The sequence below is a fragment of the Misgurnus anguillicaudatus genome, chromosome 25, assembly GCF_027580225.2.
Source record: "Misgurnus anguillicaudatus chromosome 25, ASM2758022v2, whole genome shotgun sequence".
Classification (NCBI taxonomy): domain Eukaryota; kingdom Metazoa; phylum Chordata; class Actinopteri; order Cypriniformes; family Cobitidae; genus Misgurnus; species Misgurnus anguillicaudatus.
This window is the reverse complement of record NC_073361.2, coordinates 18,353,130-18,380,030: the sequence shown is the minus strand read 5'-3', so window position 1 is coordinate 18,380,030 and position 26,901 is coordinate 18,353,130. Positions and strand designations below refer to the sequence as shown.

The 26,901-nt window shown below is 38.5% G+C and overlaps 1 protein-coding gene across 1 annotated transcript in view; it reads left to right on the top strand.

Annotated features, from left to right (window-relative positions):
- cntnap2a (contactin associated protein 2a) overlaps positions 1-26,901 on the top strand; it is a 459,495-nt gene that overhangs the window by 406,848 nt on the left and 25,746 nt on the right. Inside the window, exons 17-20 of the mRNA XM_073864211.1 lie at positions 6,460-6,678; positions 11,198-11,434; positions 17,709-17,942; positions 21,110-21,243. Coding sequence (XP_073720312.1) covers positions 6,460-6,678; positions 11,198-11,434; positions 17,709-17,942; positions 21,110-21,243 — 824 coding nt within the window. The remainder of the gene's footprint in view (positions 1-6,459; positions 6,679-11,197; positions 11,435-17,708; positions 17,943-21,109; positions 21,244-26,901) is intronic.

The window sequence follows — 26,901 nt, the reverse complement described above, 5'->3', positions numbered from 1 at the left end:
TAAGGTTAGAGTAATTGCTTGCACAAGAGCGCATATGACAAAAACAGTGCGTGAAATAATATTATAATAAGGCACTGCACAAAGTGACGCTTACCGCCGTGTTGTTTCAGGTTGGAGTTTGAATTCCTGTACGCTGAGATGTCAGTTCGTTTTGGTGCACAAAGCATGCATCGCATTATGAAACTAATCTTTTTGACCTTTTGTAGTGTAAACATAGACCAAACTTGAGGCCACGCGTGATCTGCCTCCGATAGCTTGCATAGGTCATCCTCCGCTTCACTCATCTCCTTTCATCTACGCGCGCTAAATGGTGATACGTAGCCACCCCTCGCAACGCACGCAGCCTCTCTAACGTCTCGCGAGACTTTCGAACAAGCCATATAAACTTAAAAAATAAAATATATTCATTAATTATTACCATTTGAAAGTAGCGTAGTAACGCCACAGAATGTAGCGAAGTAAAAGTACAGTTTTTTCATTAGAAATGTACTCGAGTAAGAGTAAAAAGTACACATCCTTAAATTTACTCTAAAAGTACTAGTTACCCAAAAAATGTACTCAAGTAAATGTAACGAAGTAAATGTAATTCGTTACTACCCACCTCTGCTTAAACTTCCTTAGAAAGGAGAGATAATTACAGTATGTCGCATTATCGTTGTTACATTAAATAGTTAATTAGCATTCACATCTGGATATGAAAATATACTCCTCCATTACAAATTAGCATTGGTATTGGTATAATGAAAGCCGATCATGTGGTATCATGAAATGTTTTGCTCCATTGATGTTCTCAGCCAGTTTGGCAGACTATCAAATATGCCCATATAACAACAAACCCCTTCTACCGTTTGGCCGGCTAATTTTGTTTGGTTTTCCTGTTAAATGTATGAGCAGCGGTTGGGCAAATGCCACAGTTGTGGACAGAGGAGCGGTCCGCACATATAAACAAGCATGCGTGCACATAAACGAATTCACTCCACAAGAACAGTGACAGTTGAGACTAGGTGTTGTCCAAGTGCAGTAAATCCAATTACAAGGATCAGAGGTCTGAGAATGCCGGAGCGGCCCCAGTCTGAACCGCACTAACACGGTCTCACACCCATGGCGTCAATATTTGACGACACTTGACCATGCGTCAATATGTTGACGCGGAGGGTATACCTTTCGCGTCATTTTTTGACGAACTGGGGACTTCAATACTATTAGGTACGCGAAATTAAACAGTTGTCGCCTGGCATTGGGGTTAGGGAAAGGTTTGGGTAGGGATGTCATTATGTAAATCTAACCCTAAACCGACGCGAAAATGGTAGAAAATGGTAAGAAAATAGGAAAGAGAATGCAACGGACTTAATAGTATTGAAGTCCCCAGTTCGTCAAAAAATGACGCGAAAGGTATACCCTCCGCGTCAACATATTGACGCATGGTCACCTGCCAGGTCTGCCCCCTTCTTCCATTTTCCCCTCTCTCTCTCTCTCTCTCTATCATTTGCTCTCTCGGTCGCACAAAATTTACACCGCTCTCAAAGAGAACTTGTTTTCTATGTCTTAGTACATAATGCTGCCAAAATTTTAATTAAAAACATAATTTACTCGCCCTCAATGAAATCCTGAGTGTCATTTTCTGCACTGTCAGAAAAATTGTTAAAATATGTACTCCACCTTAAGAGCACCATAACGGTTGATACTGGTACATCAGAGGTACATATTGGTACCAAAGAGAACCTCAAAGATACATATTAGCATCTCAGAGATACATATTGTTACCAAATGTATACTATATATGTACCTATATTAAGTCCTTTTAAAAGGCACTTGAGCTCTCAGAGCAACTGGAGCTCTCAGGCTTCAGAAAAGGACACAAAGGCAACACAAAAATCGTGATCACTTGTCAGATTAAGTTGTTATTCACTGATCTTTCCTTCTAGTGAGTTGGAAATTGCTGCAAGCGGATCAGTGGGTTGAACTTGGAAACCGGATGAGCACATTTCAGCCTAATGATGAGTTAAATCTCAGTCTGCTCCTTACATAAAGCATATATCGTACGGCCTCATATGGTAATTTGATGCTGTTTTTGCACTTGTTTTGAAGCTCCACTTCCTATTAACTGTAATTGCGTGGAAATTTTTCTAAATGTCACCTTTTGTGGTCAACAAAGAGAAAACACTAAGTAGACCAAATTATTGGTGCATTATTTTCACACCTGACACTCCCATTATAATATACATGTGTTCGAATACATAACATATGTACATTTATGCAAGCATGTGTCTTGGTAACTCAGCTAAAACTGGGTACAAATGTTCTGCTGTGAGCGTTGATGGCACACAGCAGTCTCATGGCGCTGTGCCACGGGTTACGAGAGCTGGCTGACCGTGCCATTGTTACCCTCCACTCCAGAATGTGTGCTGAACAGGTGGCTCTATGAATGACACTGAAACACTGTCCTTCACTGTTTCACTGTTCATCAGACGCAGGTGTTGTGCAAAGAGAAAGCTCTTTGCACAACACCTGCGTCTGATGAACAGTGAAACAGCACCCCCTAGTGGCAGCAGCAGGAACACATAATGAGTACATAATGAGTGACTGTAAAGATATAAGGATCAGAACAGGAGATATTAAAATGTCATCATGGTTGGAAGTTCTGGAGTGCATAAGTGTTTTGTGTTGCATCTGTGCCTCAGGGTTAGAAATTAACTCAGCAGACTGAGCAGACAGCTATATCTATCAGATTTCATGTAGTCACTGTGTCTGAAGCAAGTACTGTATAGCTTGAAGCAAGTTCCTGAATAGCTAAAGGGTGGAGCATTGCATTAGCAGCGCAAAAGGTTGTGGGTTCACACATAGGGGAGAGCTGTGGTCAATAACTTACAAGTGTGGTCCATCAATACCAGGTGGAATTTTGAACAAATGTAAAACGACATTAGCACTTTGAACATAGGGAGCGCATTGTTACTTTTGACCCTGTCAGCAGGGACAAAAGGAACAATCAGGTGGGTCAAAAGTAACACAACCAAACAATATTTTTGTGTTACACTTGTTTTTATTAAATGTACATGACTATGAGCTTGTTAATATGTAATTGCAAACATGTTTTTTGATTTATCTTTGTAAAAAATAATGAAATTACATTTTCATTTTAAATTTCAGTTTTATCCAATGTTTCAAAAGCAACCGACAGTATAAACTTAAATTGTTGAGAATAAAACATGTTGACTATGAAAATGAAATTAAATCAAATAAGAATAATAAAAAATTTTAACATATACAACAGTATTAGCAGCGGGACAAAAGTAACAAGTTTTACTTTTGTCCCGACACGATCTCCTCACATTCAAACCTGATTTACTTTTATTTTGAAAAACTCTGTGAAGTCAAACTTCAGGATGTGTTATGCTGAGTTTACACCAGCCACAGTAGAGGCGTCAAAATTGCGTCCACCACGTCTAGTTTGCCGCTTGGACATTTTTGAATACATTTGCGCGTCTAGAGCGAAGTAGACGCATGGAAAAAGCAAGCATTTGACGCGTGTCAGAGACGAAATCCGCTTCTTGTGGGAGGGGCAAGCGCTATGCAGTTGTCTGTTTGCAAGATGACTGATGTTTATTGGGCATTTATCGAGAGAGTTACCGGTTTATATTTGGTAACCTTACTATAGGGGGAAAATAAACGGTGCGGGTCAATAAACGTCACCTGACTCAAAAGTGAAATGTCTATTACAACTTACGATGTTGCCCAATGTCCTCACTGACACTCTTCCAAGCGAGATCCTTTTTATTCCTAGCCGTTTCTCAATACCAAGTACGCCAAGTTCGGACTTGTGTCCTTCCTAGTTCGGACTTGTGTCCTTCCTAGTTCGGACTTGCAAGTTTCAGACTCGGAAGAACGAACTTCTGACGCGAAATGCATTCTGGGAAACTTCGCTGTCATAAGTCCACACAAGTCTCCTCTGATGCATCCTCGATAAAATGGGCGGATCAAGAACACATCCGGGGATTTTGTGTGAACTTGGGCTTGATGCGAACTTTGAATTGGAACAGTACTTGGGCCGCGACTGATGACGTTTCACAAGTCCACAAGAACGCAAGTACAGACAAGAACGCATATTGAGAAACGGCTCCTGTCTCTATAGAAATGAGAACTTGTGTCGTACAGCTCCGGGTGACTGCTTATGGACAATATCAAGCGTTCCTTCGGGTTGAATGAGTGACTCCGGTGTAGCAGCCGATCCTGTTCCCCTCGGAATGTCTGTTCCCCTTGTCGCTATATGTACACCCAGCTGTTTTTTCTTAATATTTATTTTATAGTTTTAATTTGTGTAAGCTGTATTATGTTGTAGAAAAACTCTAAATATGCAATAAAATACTAAAAAAATTAAATAAATAAAAAAAACACGCAGCTATTTAGGTACCTGCGCCTGCGCTGTTGGCAGAAAAGCTTTATCGACTGGAAGGGGGAACACAAATTCCGAGGGGAACAGGATCGGCTGCTACAGTGGGCGGGGCTGCCGTCACAGCAGCAAGCAGGCTCCTGATTGGTTAACGTGGCGCGAAATTCCGCCAAAGTTCAAAAATTTCAACTTGGGCATCAGCCGCAAATTTCGCGTCAAATGCAAAATGCAAAAAAAGCACCTTTTGATGAGGTGATAATTTTCTATATGTAAATTGCTTTGGATAAAGGGTTAATATGTACCTCTGAGGTATGAACTCTTTAGGATAAATTTTTTTTCTGATGGGCGATGCTAAATTGTCCTTACACAACTTTTATAGATCAACATGAATATAATCATTTAAATATGTGCTCATGTTAGGGTGGCCATTCGTGCCAGTTCCGCCAGACACGTCCCGAACATGTTTTCGGGTTCGTTCTCCGGAAGTCGCGTTGGTCGACCGCATATGTCATCAAGGATTAATATTTCGGGTTTAATTTCAGAAAAGCAACCGTTACATTTCAAGGTAAGAATGAAACTACAATGATTGTATGTCTTAAAAGAAATAAATCTTAATTTTCTAATGTATTTTAACTGAAATGTGATGATGAACACGACTTCTGGAGAACGAACCCGAAAACATGTTTGGGACATGTCCAGCGAAACTGGCACGAATGGCCACCCTAATACCTGTAGATGCTGGAATGGCATAAGTAAAAAAAATACATTTTAAATTAAAATATGTTCTATATGAACCCCTTCCAGTGTTACCAATCAGACTGATAAATTTCAGGTGTGCTTTTCCTGTAGGTGTTATTCGTGTGTATAAGCATATGGGTGTCCAGCTGTTCGGTCATGAAAGGGTTCAGTTATTTGCAATAAGCAGGATATAAAACCTAGTAAAAGGCACAGGTTGATTCTCCAGTGCGTTTCAGATACTGCAGTACGCTTGAGTTCGTAACTGATAAGATGTGTCTGCACCTGCCGCCCAGATTTGCATCATATCACGGCCCTTTAACTTCATAAACTGGTGACAAAAGCAGCGTCCAATTATCACTCCATGCTCATCGCTTTGCCAGCACAAAGCAGATCCAATATAGCTTCAGCTGTGCAACCATAGTAACCCCCTTCAAATAGAGCCGATCAGCCCAATGAATTCAGAGATATGTTTGACTAGAAGCCAGGCTTATCCTTTAAAATGACTTCTCTGCACTGTGCAAATTAAATTATTGTGTTTTTCTTGGCTTTTATCTAATGTGCATATTACTGAGTCTGTGTCACATTTTTAATTATAAATTTAGGTGCTATAAAACTTTGGCGCTTGTTAAGAGTGGTGCATCATGGGTAAAGGATGGCAGAGTTGACATGACGTGTCTCCAGTGTAAGTGAATGATTCTAATATTTCCAAAGTATAAACCCCAAGAGTCCTCGCCTACTGGGGCCAAAAATGCCATAGGAAGTTGTGGCACAAACACACTTTTCCTCTCGCTATAAATACCGTCTCATCCTCCAGTAGTGCAGCTGTCAATCTTCGCTGTTTATGCAGACGAATAAGCAAAATGCTGGAATAAATTCAGCAGGGTGAACATAGTGTACTTTAAGGGCTGTTTTAATGATGTACCTGAGCTTTAACAGGTTTGGTAATTGGGAATTTTTTAAAACACTGCATCTTTGTTCTGAAAACAACATTAGGGTAGAAAAATAAAAAGAAACCATTTAATTAAATTGCCAAGTATGCAGAACCACCTAATGTAACAAATGCCAAGAGTATTTTGGAATGTAATGTGCTATAATTGCCTATACATCTATCTTTACTCATACTTTACAAAATTTAATATCAAACCTTTACACTTTAGCGACTTTTACCCAACTTCCAATATCCAATGAAATCCATTTCGATGTAAAACACATTTAGTTGCGTCTAACTGTGTGGTCATTTGTCCTTGCGTACAGGCCTCTCATCAGTCACGCCAACGTACAGTCTTTGCCCCAAAGCAATGCACTGAATTCAATATGTTTGACTTTCCCCGTAGCCTCTACGGTGGTGTCGTTCTCGTTCGACGTGGGAAATGGGCCTGTGGAGCTCAACGTTCACTCTCCCGCCCCGCTGAATGACGACCAGTGGCACAAAGTGAGTGCCGAGAGGAATACGAAAGAGGCCATTCTGACCCTAGACCAGAAATACAAGGAGGTTCGACCTGCTCCTACACAAGGACACACACGTCTAGAGCTCTACAGCCAACTCTATGTGGGTAAGAACCGCACACATCCACAATATGGATTTCTGGGGCCAAAACACTTTGTATGTGTATTACATTCTAGTACAATGATACAACGACAGCACTCTCATTGTTTTACACATGCGTGACACCTGTCCACAAACAATATGGCTATGTTCATTTTACCAGCGAGCACACACGGAAGTGTTATTTTACAGAGGCGTGAATAAGACAGATGTGGAGGGCGATGAAGGATTTGTCCTCATTAGCATAGACTCAAAAAAGACAATATCTCGCCTTATTTTCTTCTCAGTTTGATCTTTTTTTTTATTGCTCATATTCTGCCTTTATCTCTCACAGGCTTTGCTGAAAAATCTGAAAGTTTCTGAAAGTTCATGAGCACAGTGGCCTACTGTATATGCTGGGGGAAATGTATTTATAGTCACCAAGGTGTATCTATTTAAACCTGTACTGTATTTAATGACACAGGATTCGCCATTCACCTCACCTTTAAAGAAAAATCCACTTCTAGGATAGAAAATTGGGTTTAACTGAATACAGCTAAAAAAAATTGTGGGGCGCAGCAGGTGTTTTTTAATGGTGTGTGTGTGTGCAATACTAACATTAGCAATAGTCATTTATAGCTTTTAAAGTGTCATATCACTCATCAGGCAATTATCTATAAAACACCATTGCTTTGGGCTTTCATTGTGCTGTTTTGTTCTTTGACTTATTCTTTGCAGCAAATGACTTTGATGCTCATTAACAGAAAGTGGGAACATTATTCGCCAATGGGGCTCTCTTGGGGCTTTTAAAAGCACGTCTAGGTCGGCCATTTAAAAAAATTAGACATCAAGGAAATTTCCTTTTTCCCATGAATGAGCTTTTTCGTAACATTACTGGTTGATTTTGTTAAGCAGTGTTTTCTAACCACAATTGTGGATAGATTTGATTTAAAATAAACCTCATTTACATGTTGTCCATGCAGCAGTAAAAATGTAATTGCGTTTTGACCTTACATCTAAAAGAGGTTGGATTTCATTTCAGTGAAAATACTGTAAACTTTTCCAATGATTGTCAGTGATGAGCAACTCTTTGTCTTTGGTCTCTGACCCTCAGTGGGAAAACTAATTGGTTTGTATATATGCTGAGAGAGCAGGGCTGGAGAGGTCCAGACCTGTCAAATTTTTATTTTACTATATTTTCCTTTTTTGATTTAAAGGGGAGGTTAAATGCTATTTCATGCATTCTGACTTATTAACACAGTTTAAGAGTTGTTGAGCTTGTAACAGAGTATTTCCTGTTATTGTCGGCTGTAAATCCAAAACTAGTATCCGAAGCTGCGCGTACTCGTAACTCTTCAGCTCCGCCCACTGCACGCCTTCAAGTGTTCAACCTTTTACGCCAAAAATCGGAAAGGATGTTTTTTCTTTTATAAATCTGACTAAACAAAAGACTCTTTGGACATATGAATGATGAAATACTACTCTCTATATAAGCAAGATTAACATTAGATTAGCAAATACTTCTTGTGTTATGTCAGCTTTAAATTCATGCTAATTCTTCATTGACTTCATATCAAATAACAACCAGATTTTTTGATTTAAGAGTCACAAACCCATTTCAGCAGGTTTGCATGTTCCTTTCATTGTTGTTTCATCTCTCATTTTTAGTGTTGTTTTATTACCTTCTGTTCAGATGTATTTGTTATGCACTGTTAAGTATTCGCAGCATTGCATGTTTTTTCTTATTATTTATTTATTTATTTTGCTCGTGTTGTTTTTCTTTTTCTGTCATCTCGCTTGCACGGCTGTATTGGTTCTCCACAGGGAAGCCAGCATCGTGGGCTTGTCAGGACAGTAGGTAACTTTTTTGTGCATTGTACCCAACAAGTAATACTATAGGAATGACCTAGGATTGAATAAATATCTATTTGACTGTCTATCTATACGTGAGGTATTATCATCCATTGCAGTATAAGGCCAAAATCATCCTGCGCACTGCAGGGGTAAAAGCGAAAATGATTCCACTGGGCAGGATGGCCTAATAAATGTAATATGCTAATTCATTACAGTTTCATTAGAGAATAATTTCCCATGCAGGGCTCATCAGATATGGAGGCAGTGAACTTTAAAAGGTCTTAACAGACTCTTTGCTTTCATTCCCTCTAGTTTACTCAATTCACAGTTAAGGATGAAAAGTTTTTTTAAAAAAAGAAACACTTTGAATAAGAAACATTGTAGTTTCGTCAAGCAAAGGCAGAAGAAACTGCTGATATGACATCAAATCAGCACTTTTGCCTGTGTGAAGTTTGCATGTTTTCCCTGTGTCAATGTGGGTTTACTCCGGTGCTCCAGTTTCCTCCCACAGTCCAAAGACATGATGAAAATCTGACTTTTTCATGTTTAAGTTCTATAATTGGGTCCCAAGTGCTTCTATCAATCTAGAAAATGTGTAAAAGATCAACCCAGTAACTTAGTTTTGGTAAACCATTTTCTGCAAGCAGGAAAAATGAAATTTGGCCCCCTTTGTGATGTCAGAAGGGGATAATACCGCCCCTTAATCTGCACTATCCAACCACGGCACAGCCAGTTTGTGTAGAGATTAACTCATTTGCATTTTAAAGGACACACCCAAAATGACAAATTTTTGCTAACACCTACAAATTGTCAATTTTAACATTCTATAATAAATTATCTATGGGTTATTTTGAGCTAAAACTTCACATATGTAGATTTATTTACATATCTAGAATTAACACTTGGCAAGCTCTAATGCAAGTAAAAGCACTGGCAAGTATATGAAATGGTGTCGATTGCCATTTGGCCTTTTGACATTTTTATACAGTTTAGGCATTGCGCTTATGGGTATTGTCTGCAGACCACAGGTGATTAAGACATAAAGGTATAGGGAGAAATAGTTGGAAACAGTTCTTATAAACCACTCCCGCGGTACTTCGACGGCATAATCCGGTTGCTCTGCTCTGCGCCGCAGGAAGTTGATCTCCACCAAAACTGAAACATGATGCTCGGCTTTTCAATGACGATAAATTAGAGAGATGTGAATACAGACACGTGAGGAAGATAAGGTTAAATAGGAATGGCTGTAAAAAAGATAGACTGAAAGGCATGAATTTTCAATATTTTTACAGCATTTATTAATCTTTGGTATTGTTAGTTGATATAGTGTTAGTTGATCATTGCCGGTTCAATTTAGTTTATCAGGCCCGTGACATTTCGTACGATTCCTACGATTTCGTACAAGTACCACCAAGCGGGCCTGTACGGGAGCTGTCCTACTCCCCCATTAAACCAACATATTTTCCAAAATGGGTAGGACACAAACAGGACAAAGGGATAAATTGCACGTGGGCTTAAAACTAGGGTTAGGGCTAGCAACTCGTCTCAAGTAAGCTTCTCCCCTATGCAATTTCGACACGTTGACGGAGTTTCAGAGTCGAGTGTCCTTTCTCGTCTGCGTGGGAGATGGCCCACCTTCGATTTATCCCAGTATGTTATGTTTAAAGTTGAAAATGTTTAGATTAAAGATGTAGCAGAGGATTCCGTAGAAATTACAATGTTATTGCAGCTGGGTTGCCGGTAATTTACCGTAGATTTACATTTATGTTATTTACTGGCAAGAATCTGTTCAAAGTTAAATACATTTTAAACATTAACAAGTATTTATCTTTACAGAAAAAAAAACTATACAATAACAGCCTCATGCAAAGCATTCTGGGAACCAGAAGTCATCATCAACCTTTTTCTGTTTTTTGCTTCAGATTTTGTTTACCAGAATGTTTTGCTTGATGCTGTTTTTTTAGTTTTACTCTATAAAGACAAATACTTGTAAATGTTTAATGTTCATTTAACTTTGAACAAAAAGGTTGCCAGTTTAAAACAAATTTAAATCTACGGTAAATTACCAGCAACCCAGCTGCAATTTCTACAGATTTTTTTTTACAGTGTAGGAGGACCAATAGTCTTGATGATCCACCCGGAATCCTATTTAATGTTATTGAAAAAATAGTAGCTTGTGAGTAGCTAACTAATGTTAATACATAGTACCTCATTGCATAGTGTTGCTTAAATATATTTAGGTAATGCAGATGTAGTTTGAAAAAAGGAAAAACTTCCTCAAGTCTCTGGCAAACAGTTAGTTTAGGCCCTGGATGTACATTATCCACTTAATCTAGCAAATGAGTGTGTGTTTTATGTTTAGGATTATGTTTAGGTTGGGAAATGGACAAATTATTGTAATAAATAGTTGTCTGAACATGACATTAAACATTGGTGAGAGTTTATTTTCTCCCAGAAGTGAAAATCTACTAGCAGTGTAATTTCTCTAAGGTCTGCTTTATTAAATGGTACACACAATAATGAATGAAACAAAACACTTAATGAGTCTCATCTAACCTTGTTTTCAAGCTTATTGTCGGACCTCCGCTGAAAATGACTGATCAAGTAATTTTGTACACTGCCAACTGTGTGTAATTATGCGTTTATTAGCCGATTACAATATCGACTAGTCATTGCATAAATTTCTCATCCAGGTGCATCCGGAGGTCAAAGAGGATTTCTCGGATGCATCCGATCTCTCAAGATGAACGGGGTGACCCTTGACCTGGAGGAGAGAGCAAACGTCACCCCTGGAGTGAAGCCCGGGTGCTCGGGTCACTGCACCAGTTTTGGGATGTATTGCCGTAATGGGGGCAAATGTGTGGAGAAATACAACGGCTATTCCTGTGACTGCACCTCCACAGCGTATGATGGACCTTTTTGTTCTAAAGGTCAGTATCTAACATACTCTATATGCCTCATACTCTATAAATCAGATGCAGTCCAGTGAACCACAGTCCACCTTCACAATTCAATGTGCAGAATGCAAATTAGAGTGTCAAGCTTTTTGTAAAGTTTTTGCACTTGAAATATGAGACGTATAAATAGGAATAACTCACAATTACAAATAACTACCACTTTTAGCATAGCTTAGCATAATCCATTGAATCTGATTAGACCATTAGCATCGCACTCAAAAATAACCAAAGAGATTCAATGTTTTTCCGATTTAAAACTTGACTCTTCTGTAGTTACATTGTGTACTAAGACGGATGGAAAATTAAAAGTTGTGATTTTCTAGGCAGATATGGCTTGGAACTATACTCTCATTCCGGCGTAATAATCAAGGACTTTGCTGCCGTACCATGGGTGCAGCAGGCGCAATGATATTATGCAGTGCCTGCTATTGAAAGTTACTAAGGGGACTATTTTCGGGCACTGCGTAATATCGTTATCATTATTTGTTAGCACAATGCTAATCGTCTAATCAGATTCAATGGATTATGCTAAGCTATGCTAAAAGTGGTACCGCCAGACCCGTAAATCGTGTCCCTTTTACTGCTTATCGAGTATGTGACACTAAACAAATAATTTCCTAAACTTTTCATGAGTCATCTAATGTTTGCTAGTTGTAACCCTGACCTCTTTATAGCCCCACTTATTTAAATATGCTAATAACATTAAAGGCATCAGAAAAGCACACATTCTCCATCAAAACCTCTATCATGCTTCAAGGTTTTCGTTAAAAATGTCGATTCCTGAGAGCGACAACCTTCATCTTTGCCCTCAGCTTTCTCCGTTTCCTTCCGCTTGAAATATGCATGAACAGCCTTGTAATTGCAAGGTTTTAGCTCACATTTCCATTTAACACATATTTACTTGTGCTGAATTGGGTATTGCAGTCAATAATGAATTCTCTAAGATACAGTGGCCTTGGGTCAGTGCAGTCTCTCCCACAGGCTGCCGCTCAATAATGCACATCACCTTCACTCCAGAAAGACAGAGTTTCTCACTTCTGCCTCTTTTAGGTTCGCAGTCATGAATGTGTTTCAATGCTGCCCAGATCTGTATCTTATTTAGGACATTTTTAATAAATTAAAGGTCCGCTGTTTGAATTTTTTTATTTGCAACCAATGGCTGACAGCTCACCCCTCCCTTTCGAAGTGCATAGAGAAGCTACGGTAGCCGGCACACGACAAACATATCGTCAACGTTGTGACAAACATTCTCTATAGAGTTTGTCTATTAAGGGCTACTGTAAAAACATGACGCGACTTCCATGTAACGGGACGCGCGGTGTATGTACATTAAAACAGCTCATAAGCATTTTTGGGGAAAGTTACTTTTAAAAGTAATGCATTAAAATATTAAAGGTGACATAGAATGATTGAACGGGGTATTTATCCTTGTTCTGTGATGTGACATGTAGACAATTTTTTTTTTTTGGGTCTGTAATGCCATAGCCTGGGTGCCAGCCGATCTTAGCCCCGCCCACAAGAATTTGAGAACGGGAAGATCGGTCTGGAGTTTTTCCGTTGAGGAGCTGCTATGCTAGGACTAGAGCTGGGCGAACCAATCAAATTGTCAGGGCGGGCTTTATACGATGATGGACAGATAATCAACAGTAACGTAATGAACCACGTCACCAAAGAGCGCGTGTGTTGAATGGCTGCTGCTGTAGAGTTCAGATGTGTGGATTCTGACATTGAGTCTGTTCTAAAAGATATCGACAGAGCATTGATTTTAAAAGAGGAACAGAGAAACGCGAGCAAGGCATTTGTTGATGTTTTTGCCGTCCTTTCTATTCGGCAAAAGTTGGTCGCAACTGAAATTGGTAACGTTATCACGGCGATGCAACTCAGCGTGCACGACGAGATGGATATAATTAGCGGTCGTTGCCAGCTTCTTTTCGAAAGCTCGGAATCGTGGTTGCTGAATAAGTGGAGGAACATGCTAGGCTCCAATATTTTCAAGCAAACGTAATGGGTATCGTCGTGGATGAAGTTCACCTAACGTACAAACGGTAAGAGATAGTCTTACTCTATGACTAAGTAAATACTTCATGTTGTGATATAAACGAAATGTTGTAAACATAATAGGTGTTGATGTACATTCGCTAACTCAGTATAATCACAATGTTACTGTCATTGTAGCGAAATACTTCGGTCAGGCTGCAAAGACGTAATTTCAAAATACACTCACACACACACTCCGTTGCTCTGATTGGTCGTAGGTCTATCCAATTGAGTGCTCTCTCAGATAGCTCTATTAGGGTGGGGGGTTTTAAACAAGTGGTTTTGCACCTATTTGGTTCCCCCTACTGGCTTAACTTGTAATCTCATTACTGATTGGCTGACTTTGCTGCCACTCAAAAATGTAGCCAATTATTTTAAAGTGGAGGGGCAGTGAGATGTCTGTGATGTCATAAGCATCAGTTTTTCAGATTGGGCCGTTTTCTGGCTGACATTTCTAAAAGAGGAATTTTTATGAGACTGAGATGTTTAGCATGTTTAGCACTTTTTGTATGTTTGTGAATGCGGGTAGACTACCATTATTCAGCAAAGACAAGGTAAAAATGGTTTTTCATTCTCTTTCCCCTTTAAGTTACTCCCCCAAAAAATAACTAATTGCGTTACTTAGTTACTTCTCATGGAAAGTAATGCTTAAGTTTACAAATGAATTAAACGGAAAAGTAATCCGCATTACTTTTTTAAAAAAGTAACAAAAATATTAATTTGTACATTTATAAAGTAATGCGTTACTTTACTCGTTACTTCAGAAAAGTAATATTTTTACGTAATGCAAGTTACTTGTAATGCGTTACCCCCATCACTGTAATATAGTATTGTACATTTATGCTTTTGGCAAACACTTTCAGCCAAAGCGACTTACAAAGTATACATTTTATCTATATGTGTCTGTTCCTTTGGGATCGAATACATGACTTTTGCGCTGTTAGTGTAATGCTCCACCATCTGAGCTACAGATACACTACATTGTGATCATTATAGACAAAAGTGTACAGTATTGTGTGGTACAGTAGCTACATAATTCCCTCCTGGGGCTGAAAGTTTGTTGATTTAAATTTTCAGAACGAATCACCAAAGTTGACTTTGTACTCAATATCTCAAAAATGTACAAAGAATTTAATTCTGTTGTTCTTGAACCCCACAGCGCAGCCTTATAAAATAGTGCAGAATGCTCAAGGGCTTCACAGCGAATAATTAAACCACTCTGCAGTCTCGGCACTGATTTTCTCTTCGTCTCCCAATACGGCATTTTTGTGAAGCTCATTTGCCTGTTCCCGTGGGTTACATGGCTAAATAGAAGAATATGAATGCGGGGAATAGCAGATAAACCCACCTTGTCCTCTGCGTACATGAGATATTCAGCACGGGTAGGCTTTGTCACGTTCGTTCGCTCTTTTTTTACCCTTGTGTGTATTTACTTCATTACCCATCTTGATTTCCCATGGTTCTCTCTGTTCCAGCCCATATGCAGCAAATCCTGTGTTGTTGATACTGCTCGTGTTAGACAAATCCATGCACACTCGCACACTCTTCGTAGCAGGTTAAACGATCCATGTAAGGACCTTTGTTCTCCCCTCAAGTAAAAGGGTAATAAGAAGGTGTCCTGTCTGTTTTATAGCTTCTGGTGAAGCCCCTCATGAATACAAAACGTGAGGATAATGTCAGTTCTCCTGTCCTTTACTGCAGTTGGCCGGGCCAGATATCACTTCATCACTTCAGATGCACTGTTTATCAAATGGTGACCATGATTTTTGATCAGGGAATAACATTTATAGTCCTAAATGCTGTGGGGCGGCAGTGGTTGAGTGGTTCATGTAGGTTGTCTACAAATCAGAAGGTTTGTGGTTCAATCCCCGGTTCCACCTGACCAAGTGTCGAGGTGTCCTTGAGCAAGACACTTAACCCCAGCTGCTGCCAACGAGTTGGATGTCGCCTTGCATGGCTGACTGCCATCGGTGTGTGAGTGAATGTGAGGCAATATATGTAAAGCGCTTTGGATGGCCATGGGTCTATGAAAGCGCTATATAAATGCAGTCCATTTACCATTTAAAACGGAGTCTTAACACTATAGTGCTTCTCAAACAGTTTCAGGTGGCAGACAACAAAAATTGCATACCTCCTAACCCCCTAAATCTTAAGTCATGTTTGTTCCTGTAGGTCAGTTTCTGGGGCATTGCATTAGCAATCGATTTTTTAAAAAGCATTAGTCGAATGCATAAATATAAAATGTAAAATGTTTTACAATCTTTTTGTTTGAATCTTTTATTGAAGTTAACAGCTACATTATCTAATGAACCTTAATGAAGTCAGCTATTCACTAGCATGTTAGACCGAACAAATACAAATACTGACAGATAATCGTGAATTACATTATTCGGTTATAAGTGGAAAAAGTTGAAAACATTTCAGACTCATACAATTCATCATTGAGAGCTGACTACATTGTGAATTAATTAAATGTTGATAAGTTTTGTCATTTATTTGTTTTTAATATTTTTTATTTAGTCTGGTAACTCACAGACCCCAATGGGCCAGAGGTTTAAAACACACTCTCAGAAAAAATGGTACAAGAAGATACATAAGTTGTCACTTGGGTGGTACCTTTTTAAAAAGTACACTTTTGTACCTAAAATGTGCATATTAGTAGTTTAAAGGTACTGTACCAAAATGGTACATATCAGTGATGCGCGGGTGGGATATACAAATAAGTACGCTGATCATTGTGACATTAAACTTAAATTATTAGTCTACATACTGCATGTTAATTGAGGTTACTGGCTCTTTAAGATAAGCACAGACCTGGTTTCTGGCACTAATCTATACATACATTTAAGACATAAACAAATGTTTTATTAGAAAAAGAATACTGTGGTATTTCGAGATCATTTTGTTTAAATGTGTCCTGTCACGAACAGAAAGATTGTTTGCTTACTTTTTGAAACGCGTCTCTTCGTGTATGCACTTTTGAGTGCACTTAAACACGCGCACACACACACACACAGATGGAGGACTAATTCCAAACGGCGCTTCATGAAGAAGATGCAGCATAAACATAAAGTAAAAATTACGTTGTCTTTAACATAAGTTTAACATTTGCAAGCCTTTGAAACATGCAAATGATCAACTTTCACCCTATTTAAATTTGCGTATTAATCAGCAAATCGCATGCGAGCCGAACCGTGGGTCGTGATCTGTACGGATCACGGATCAACTGCGATCCATTACACCACTAATTAGTATTAAAAAACAAACATCTTGAGATACTTGGTAGATATACCTCTTAGGATTGAGCATTAGAGACTTGGGCTTGAGTAGCCTACTTGCTGGTGGCAAGCTTCTCATTTCTCTCAGAAAAAAATAACGGTATTAACCGGTTACCATTATTTAAAATAAATTATTCTGTCCTGGAACATTTCTTTTTTTTTAAGTTTCTGGTTTCGTTTCTGTTCCAAAAGTTTCTGTTTTTTGTTTTTGTTCCATGAACTGGTTCGAAGCCTTGCAATGTATACACAACCTGCACCCGACAGACGTTTTCAACTAACCCACTCGATACTCGGACCGAAAAAAAAATGTTCCCGACCCACTTCCTGGCCCGCATTTTTTAAAAGTAGTAAATGCTCATCGTAGCGTCATTGGGCCATAGACATAGGAACTAGTTGCTATAGGGTGTTCTTTATATTATTGTAAACTATATAAATTACAAAGGTTTAATTGGCATCTTTATTTCAAACGACCCGATCGACCACGACCCGAATATCATTAAAAATATTTTTGGATGACTAGTAACCGACTAGATCTCATTTTGGATCAACCCGTGCATCACAGGTACATATGCGGACCTTTTTAAAGTACATAAAATACGATTGCAATATTGATGGATGGATGGGTTGATTGATTGGTTGGTTGGTTGGTTGGTTGATTGGTTGGTTGGTTGGTTGGTTGGTTGGTTGGTTGGTTGGTTGATTGATTGATTGATTGATTGATTGATTGATTGATTGATTGATTGATTGATTGATTGATTGATTTGATTGATTGATTGATTGATTTGATTGATTTTGATTTATTGATTGATTTTTAAGGATTGATTTGATTGGTTTGTTGGTTGGGACACCGTAGCTTTTTCAAACTGCCAAAATCAAAGTGTATTCAATATACAGTAAAACCACTTAGGAAACTTCTTGGTCTGTTTTTCCAGATGTTGGAGGTTTTTTTGAGGCAGGAACACTGGTCAGATATAACCTGACACCAGACGTGGTGGCTGCAGCCTCCGGCCTGGAAGACAAGAGCTTAACTCAGATCAGTACAACAGAGAGCAACTTCACACGTGAAGACCTCACCTTCAGCTTCAGTACCTCCACATCTCCCAGCGTCCTGGTTTATGTCAGCTCTAAAACGCAGGACTATATGGCTGTGGTGCTCCGTCACAATGGTAAAACATGTTGATGGTTTTTCCTATGTTTTGTGGAGACTAAATGTGTAGTTTCTTTGCTTTTGTATTCTCTTCAACCATATGCTGTTGTAGTTTATTCAGTCTGTCTGTTAAAGGGCTATTCAACTTCCATACTGCAGTATTACCTTATTTTCCGGACTAAAAGTCACTCCGGAGTATAAGTCGCATCAATCAAAAATGCATCATGAAGACGAAAAAACATATGTAAGTCGCAATGGACTACACTTCACATTTATTTAGAAAATTATTTCACAAAATCTAAGCTGAAGAACAGACATTTAATCAGGAAAGGCAAATTATTCAACTAAACAATAGCACACAGAACAGCAGGCTGCATAGATGTCCATACATTAATGTAACATTATCAGTTATTTACACGATACACAATAGCATACAGAAGATACCTGGAAGGCTGAATAGGCTAAATGAACAGAACAAGCCAACAAGCATCAAGTTTGCAGGCTCATCATTCCACATCACTGAATCTATTGAATTACATACAGGAGCAGCATATAGCGGACTTTAGCAGCTGTAGACAGTACTGTTGTCTCTTAGTTCACATGTCAAAATTAATTCATACTGACTTACAAGTCGCCCCTGACTATAAGTCGCAGGACCAGCCAAACTATGAAAAAAGTGCGACTTATAGTCCAAACAATATGGTAGGGTTGAACTCTGCAGTACAGTTGCACTACAGTAATAGGAGTTGTATAGCCCTGTTCTGTTCAAAATATCATGTAAGTATAAACTTTAGTCAGAATAGACGCCACATTTAATTTCGCATAACTGTGAATAGGGGCTGTGATAAATGGAAGACCAAGCAACTTTTTATCCACTGAAAAATCACTCACAAAACAGTATGACATATTGAATAAAACTATATTTGCATTCCTCACAGCCTTGTTTTCATTCACGGTAAATGATATATGCCGTTTACTCTGACTAAGCTTATACTTATAATACACTCATTCAACTTCAAACTGTATATGGGATTTTTATAGTTTATTATGTGGATGCAGACTTCCTACTAAAGTCTAATAGTACTAAGAGTATAAACTAATTGTGACCCTGCCTGTTATGTGGGCTGCGTCCGAAACCTTAAGCAGCTCCGGGAAACACATTTGGACAGCTTTCATAGGCAGCATAATGGAATTATGTTTGAAATATAAACAGAGAGCGCCTTTGTAATAACTAATCCCATATTTAAAAAATGTAATACTAATTTCTCACTAAAAGGTGTAAAAAGTGAAAATATAACTTTATTTACACTAAACTTGTGAGCAAGCCACTTTCTTGGCCACCATTTTGTTTCAGGCTCAACCAGCCAATTCGCATACTGTAGAATTGTGGGACAAGACGAATGTATCTCAGAAGATGTAAACCAAACACTGGATTGCCTAGCTTTTTAGAGATTTTGGACGCAGCCTCATTGTTTTTCTTACATAAAATCATCCTAAATAATGTAAAGAACATTTTGTGAAAATATAACCTTGATATCTTTAATATTGAGTCATGTAAAATATTGAAATCAATGATTAACTCATTCCTCAATAGCCTTTTTTTGTAAGTTGCCCGCCAGCATTATTTGTGATTTTCACAAAGTATCACAAAATGCCTTCCAAGAAAATTTTCTTCTAAAAATATATAAACAGGCAAATATATCAAATGAAACAACAGACCCTCTGCTTTCAAACAAACAATAAACAAACAAATCAGGAAAAAACATTTCATCCTATCTTTATTTTTTTCTCTGCTAATAAACTCTTAAATATGTTTTTTTTAATATATTTTTTTAGCAAAAAGCTGAAACTATTACATTTTTGTGAAGGAATTTTGTTAGAGATCAGATTCAGAACGATTATCAAAACATGCACAGAGTTTAAAATGAGTAAATAATTTTTTGCTTCAGTTTTTTATAAATTGGGTAAGTGTGCCATCTAGTGGATAATCGCGGTATTACAGATAACCATAAAAATTCATCAGCAAAAGTTTTTTTCATGCAAATGTTTTCTCTTAATTGACAAGATAACTTGTCAACATAAGTCTAAGACCATACGCCAAGAATTAAAATCAAACTTTGATGTTCCTAATTGCATATTTAGATTGCGAGGCCTGGATTTTACAGGCAAGGTCATAAATATATGACAAATGATGGAGCACAGGAAATGACATCACTGTTTGCTGGCATTAGGATGACACTTTGATCCATTTAAAGAAAAGCTCCTTAACTCTTTCGCCGCCATTGACGAGATATCTCGTCAATCAAGAGAAAACGCTTCCCTGCCGATGACGAGTATTTCTGTCTTTACGCAATACCGCTATTATCCACTAGGTTGTGCCCTTCCGCAACTTTTTAAACCCAGAAGTATTGCCCAATGGCAAGTTGTTGCATGTCCGTGTCTGTTTTAAAGATCGCTCTGAATGGGATCTCTATGAAAAGTCCAGAAATGGAATTATCTCTGCTTTTTGCTCAAAATGTGGTGTTTTGCAGAAACCTACCCATATTCAAAAGCTGATTACAAAAGAACTACTGAAGGTAGGATGAAACGTTTTTGTTTGAAAGCAGAGGGTCTGTTCTTTCTTTTGGTATATTGTATGTTTATATATTTGAAGAAGAACATTTTCTGGAAGGCATTAAACTTTTGTGAAAATCATGAAAAACGCTGGCGCTGGCTGGCAACTTTTTTTAAAAACGCTGGCGGCGAAAGAGTTAATCCAGTCAGGGACACATTTTCACTTTTAAACACAACTTGTTTAACTTGTAGAGCAATGTTTTCACTGAAGATCATTCCATAAAATTTAAAGCAGACACTAAACTGGTTGTACTTAATTGTTTTTGTTAAGCTGCCCAATGCCATGAATTTATCTCTGTAGTCTGTGAGCAGATTTATCTCAGCAGCCCGAGCTGTAACCCAAATGAGGTTTTGTTCTGTTCTGTGGCCCGTTGGGCTCTAGTGTGTATATGAACTGTCCAGTATGGGAGTTACAGTACTGTATGTCAGGGTGCAGACAAAAATACTGATTTTGGACACTTTTTCCCAATCGCATCACTTAAATATCATACATTTATCTTTTTTTTTTAAACTAACTTATAATAACAGATTTTCATTTCTTTCTTATTCTCTGTCTCAACCGGATTTGCTTAGGCACCCTACAGCTGCGTTATAACTTGGGTGGCCTTAGAGAGCCTTTCACCATTGATATCGACCAGAGGAATCTAGCCAACGGGCAACCCCACACCATCAACATCTCTCGAGTCGAGAGAGACATTGAGATACAGGTAAAATACACTTTTACTAACTTGCATACATTTAAATACTGTACATGAGTAGTTACTAAGGAACAGGGTAACACCAAACTGTGTTGTAGAGCAGTGGTTTCCAACCTTTATTTATCTTTCCATTTAAAAACATATGATTGTTTATGCATTTTTATTTGAGCTCATAGCATATCGGATCCTGCGGCAAAGCATCCCTCCTCCACCCCATCACATTACTCTCTGATGATATATCTATCCCAGTTGAAGAGGGGGGAGTTCGGGCTAAAATTCCAAGCTCAGGGCCCTCTCCTCTTCTATTATCATATTACCCTATTGATAACATGTCAATGCGAACTTGTGAAACTAGGTTTAAAACGTGCGTGTGTGTTCATGCAGTAGCCATTACCCATCATGCATTCCCATCTGTAGTACAGAAGCAGGATAATTGAAAGCCTATATTGATCCCTGAACTTGGACTCAGTGCACACGTTAGCTTTTTATTATGTCCTAAATGGCGGGACGAGCGGCGGCCCGCATGATCAATAAGCAGGATGCATCGGCGAGATGGAGCGATAAGAGAGTAATCAAGATCACGGGAAACTTGAGATCCATGATGTCCGATCTGTAGGATGTGCGCAAATTTTCAGGTGATGGAGCTGTTTGACTCTGCATCACTTTCCTCCTTTATACCGTCACTATGAGACATGCGCCAGGAGAACAATAATGAACGACAGATGTGCAGATAGCATGTCAGATATACCGTGACCTTGTCTGCAAAAGTGCAGGCTCTGTTGTCTTGTTGACTCTCTCTCGCTTCTCTGTTCAGTCTTCTAAATCAAATGATCAAATTCCCGCTGTCTGAAAGCATGAGGCACAACGCTGAGATAAGCCTGTGGGTCTTAAAGCAAGGCTGTAGCTCTCTTTAATTCAGCTTTATTTCACTTCTCCTGACAAAACTCTACCAAGCGTGAGATCTTGCAGACTAGCACTAGAAGCCTGGCACATAGAGGGAGAGAGACCATAGCCTGTTTACCCGGTTTTTATAGCCCTCGAAAAGCACACTGACATTGCAGCAAATAGAAACCCAGAGCCATTTTTCACACCTTGACCTATGCAGGTATGGCACTTTGTGTATGTGTGCATGACACTAGTGGTTAGTATTACTGTTGTGACCACTTTTGTGGACAGAAAACCGGTACAATCTGCAAGTTTTATTTTTGAAGAATTGCCATATTCATTTTCAGATTCACAATGTCTTTAACATCTTGAGAAAATGAGAAAAGAATGACCAGGCGATTTGCTGGACAAATGATGCCTAAATTTGGTGCTTTTTCAAATTGGACATGCTGTTGCTTTCACAGCGGTACTGTACTTCAATTGCCATTATAAATTGATGATATCTCATTGGTTGCTCTCCTAATGTAATACTGGCAGATATGAAGAGTTTGGTTCCAAAACAAGATAACTCCGTATTTGATATATTTAATTTAGCCTTTACTTTTGTATATTTCAACTGAAAGGGCATTTTATTTTGGACCATTGTTGTGTTTTGACCCATACATTTATATACAGTACTGTGTAAAAGTCTTAGGCCACCATGCCAAAATTATATTTGTTCTTTTTGCAATGTTAAATTGATCATATATAATTGTTTCTCAGTCTCTTTAATATAAAACATCCAGAAAATACAGGACATGTGTATATGAAGAGTTTCATTGCAAAACGAGATAAATCCATTTTTTAACATTTTTGTCAAAACATGTCTATTATTATGTTATCATGTTATTATTTTGTTTTATGGTGCTACTTAGCTGTATTTTTTAAGTTATGAAGGTTTAAATCAAAACAAACCAACTGCAGTTGCATTGAAATTAATTGGAATGCACAACCAAAAAACGTGATTTCTGAACAATTAACAAATCGGTGGTTATCTCGTTTTGCAACGAAACTCTTCATATAGTATTAAAAATTGTACAAAAATGTAAACCGATGTGTCAAGTTTTTAGGGTAAACTCCCCTACCACTTGAGAGAGAGAGGTCACACTAAACAAAGATGATGCCTAAAGAAGACATTTTGTCCTGAAAATGTATTGTTTGTACATATTTCCTGTATTTTTTGTTTGTATTTTAATAAAATATATAAAATAAATATGGATGGACATTAAAACTATAAAACAACAAGTGTGGTGGTAGTGGCCTAAAAGGGATCGCACACCGGCCGCGCAGCTCAGCGCAGCGCCGCGTCCCGCCTAGGAGAACTCGGAGGTATTGTAAACCGGAAGTGCAATTTAAATAGCGCGAGATTCGTCAGATAGCGTCTAATTCAAAATGTAAAATATAGGTTAGCAGCCAATGTTAATCATTAATGATGTGGGAAAATATGATGTTATTTAATGTTAAACTATGTGAGTGGCGCTGTGTGGCGCGACAGGGATTAGAACAACTTCCTGAGTCACAGCTGGGCGGCGCGGACAGGCGCCACCTGGCGGCGCCTGTGTGCGTACACTCATAGAAAACAATGTGTTACATTTTTTTAGAACGGCGCGGCGCTGAGCTGCGCGGCCGGTGTGCGATCCCCTTAAGACTTTTGCACAGTACTGTATATATGAAGAGTTTCGTTGCAAAACGAGATAAATCCATTTTTAACATTTTTGTCAAAACTTGTTTATTATTATGTTATCATGTTATTATTTTGTTTTATGGTGCTACTTAGGTGTATTTTTTAAGTTATGAAGGTTTAAATCAAAACAAACCAACTGCAGTTGCATTGATATAAATTGGACTGCACAACCAAAAAAATGCGATTTCTGAACAATTTTAAAAACGGTGGTTATCTCGTTTTTCAACGAAACTCTTCATATATTTATCAAAGCACTATACACCTAAGAGGAGAGTTTACCAAGTATGCTTTCAAAATAATCATTACATTTTAGATTATTGCATTGTATAGGCGGAGTTTGGGGGACAGGGCCAGACCAGAGCCACTTATGATTTTGTCTGAGCCATTAATGAAATAAAAATATAAAATGTAAAAAAAACCTTTGTCTGATCTTAATATTTTAATAGATAGACTCAGTAACTAAAGGCTAAAACCATTTTAAATCATATTTAAAAACCATGAAGACGCACTCTCTCGCGTAGTCTGTTGTCTTTACCTGTGTCTAGTCTCGTCATCAATATTATCATTATCCTATTATTATCATAAAATGTATGTTGTATATAAGAATTGCAAAATGTTATTCACTTGAAATTAACTCTTTCCCCGCCAATGACGAGTTATCTCGTCAATTAAGAGAACACATTTGCATGAAAAACGTGTTCCTCGGGAGTTTTTAGGGTAATCTGTAATACCGCAATTATCCACTAGATGGCTTACCCAATTTATAAAAAACTGAAGCAAAACATTATTTATAAATTTTACACTGTGATTATGTTTTGCTAATTGTTCTGTATCTGATCTCTGAACAAAATTCCTTTACAAAAATCCAATTATTTAGGTTTTTGCTAATATATATACAGGTACACACACACACACACACACACACACACGCACACACACACACACACACACACACACACACACACACACACATATATATGTGTGTATATAAGGGGTGGAACGGTACATGTATTCGTTTCGAACCGAATCGGTACGGGGGTCACGGTTCGGTGTATGAATTTAAACGGAGAATACACGGTATGAAAGTAAAAAAAACTTGCGTGCAAAATAATTAATGTAATGCAGAACTACTGTTAGATACGCGGGCTCTTTATGGACAGCTAATCTGTTGCCCCGCTTTAGCTCTGAAGCTCTGATTGGTGCCGATGCAGCCGAGCTTCTTCATTTTTGTTTTGCTTTTCCCTCCATTGTACTGAAAGTGAATCGAACCGTGGCGCCTGAACCGAGGTACAAACCGAACTGGGACTTCTGTGTACCGTTCCATTGATAGGATGAAACTTGTTTCCGTTTTGTTTATTGTTTCTCCGAAAGCAGAGGGTCTGTTCTTTGATTTTATATATTTGTATGTTTATATATTTTTAAAAGAAGATTTTCATGGAAGTTTTTTTTTGTGAAAATCACAAAAATGCTGGCGGGCAACTTTATAAAAAAAGGCTGGCGGGGAATGAGTTAAATGTCAATCCATGTATAAACATAATACAAATATGTATCGTAATGCTATAGAAATACCTGATTCTGACCAATCAGATTCTCTAATACTGATGAGAGTTTTATCACCTGTGCATTTTCAGGAAGAGTTTGCTTTAAAAAGGATAGGAGAACTGATAACAGCAGTCCATCTGACCTTTCCACACACCCACACCTGTGATAAATGAAGCATCATACCCTTTCCGAATCAGACAGGGAAAGGTCAAAACATAACTAGAAGAACAACAACCATGTAGACAAAGCAATCACAGTTGTACTTGATCTTTTAGTTGCTTTTAAACCCCAAGGCAAATAGCAAAGTACCATTTTATTTAGAAATACATTATTCATTTAGAGTAATAAATTCTTTGAGGGTTTTTTTTACCATCGTGTCAGGTCAGCTTGCTATCAAAGTAATGTGGAGGACCCGGGACAGAGCTTTTATAGTTGCAGTGGTCTGCGAGTCATGATGAGAGTTGAGCTTGTTGTAAAGTTTTATAAAAAAGAAAACTGATATATTTATAAAATATTTTATAAAAATTATATTTATAAAAAATATTTTTTTTTATAAATTAATGTTTTTACAGAAATGTATTTTATAGATATTTGAGAGGCACTAAGCTGCCTAATTCTCATTAATATTGTTTTATTCTCTAGTTTATTGTCCGATATCTTCTGCATTTGTTTGTTCTCTCTTGGTGTCTCTGAATTGTTCTCTCAATGGGGTTGCAGCTATAATTCAAGGCTGACAGAATAGCAGACACCCCTGTGAAGCTGATGTTGCCTCCCGGGCCGAGTGTCCCTCTCTGGGTGGCCGCGGTGTAGGATAGGCTTCTGTCAGATAGGCAGCTTGTTGGATGGAAATTAATTATAGGCTCACAGCAGGGCTCATTAGCGCTAACCGCGTCAAACCGGGGCCACATCACCACAGGGGACAGCCTCTTTCTCTCTCTCTCTCTCTCTCTCTCTCTCTCTCTCTCTCTCTCTCTCTAAGAGTCATACCTACATCCCTACCGCCCATTAGTTTCCAGAGATAAAGGTAAACAGGCTGCAAGCAATTTAATTTGGTCACATTATCCCACTGATAAACAGCAACACGCCCTCCCCTGTTAGCAGCAGCAAAAACACAAGATGAGATATGAGATTCAGAAATGCAATTGGACAAGGTTTCTGGAGAATGATGCGTTACGGCGGGGGAAAGAGGGCTTCCCTGGACAATTTTTGTTGAGCACCTGGGAGGCGTCTGAATAAACATGCCTGCATTTATCAGTCCGTCAACATCAGTGGAACAAATTAGAGCTGAAATATGTCAGAGGAACGCTATTGTGTCTGAGCCTGTGTTTCTTTCTGTTAGCCTCATTTGTATTCACGGCATTGTGCGGCGATGAGAGAGCCACTTTCACAACACAGAGGAGACTTGGTGAGCAGCCGTGTCTTCAAGCACAAAAAAGTAATTTGGCGGAAATAATTCTTTTTAATACAGAGGCTGAGATGCCTCATGCTTATTAGGAGTGCACGTGAATCAACAGTAA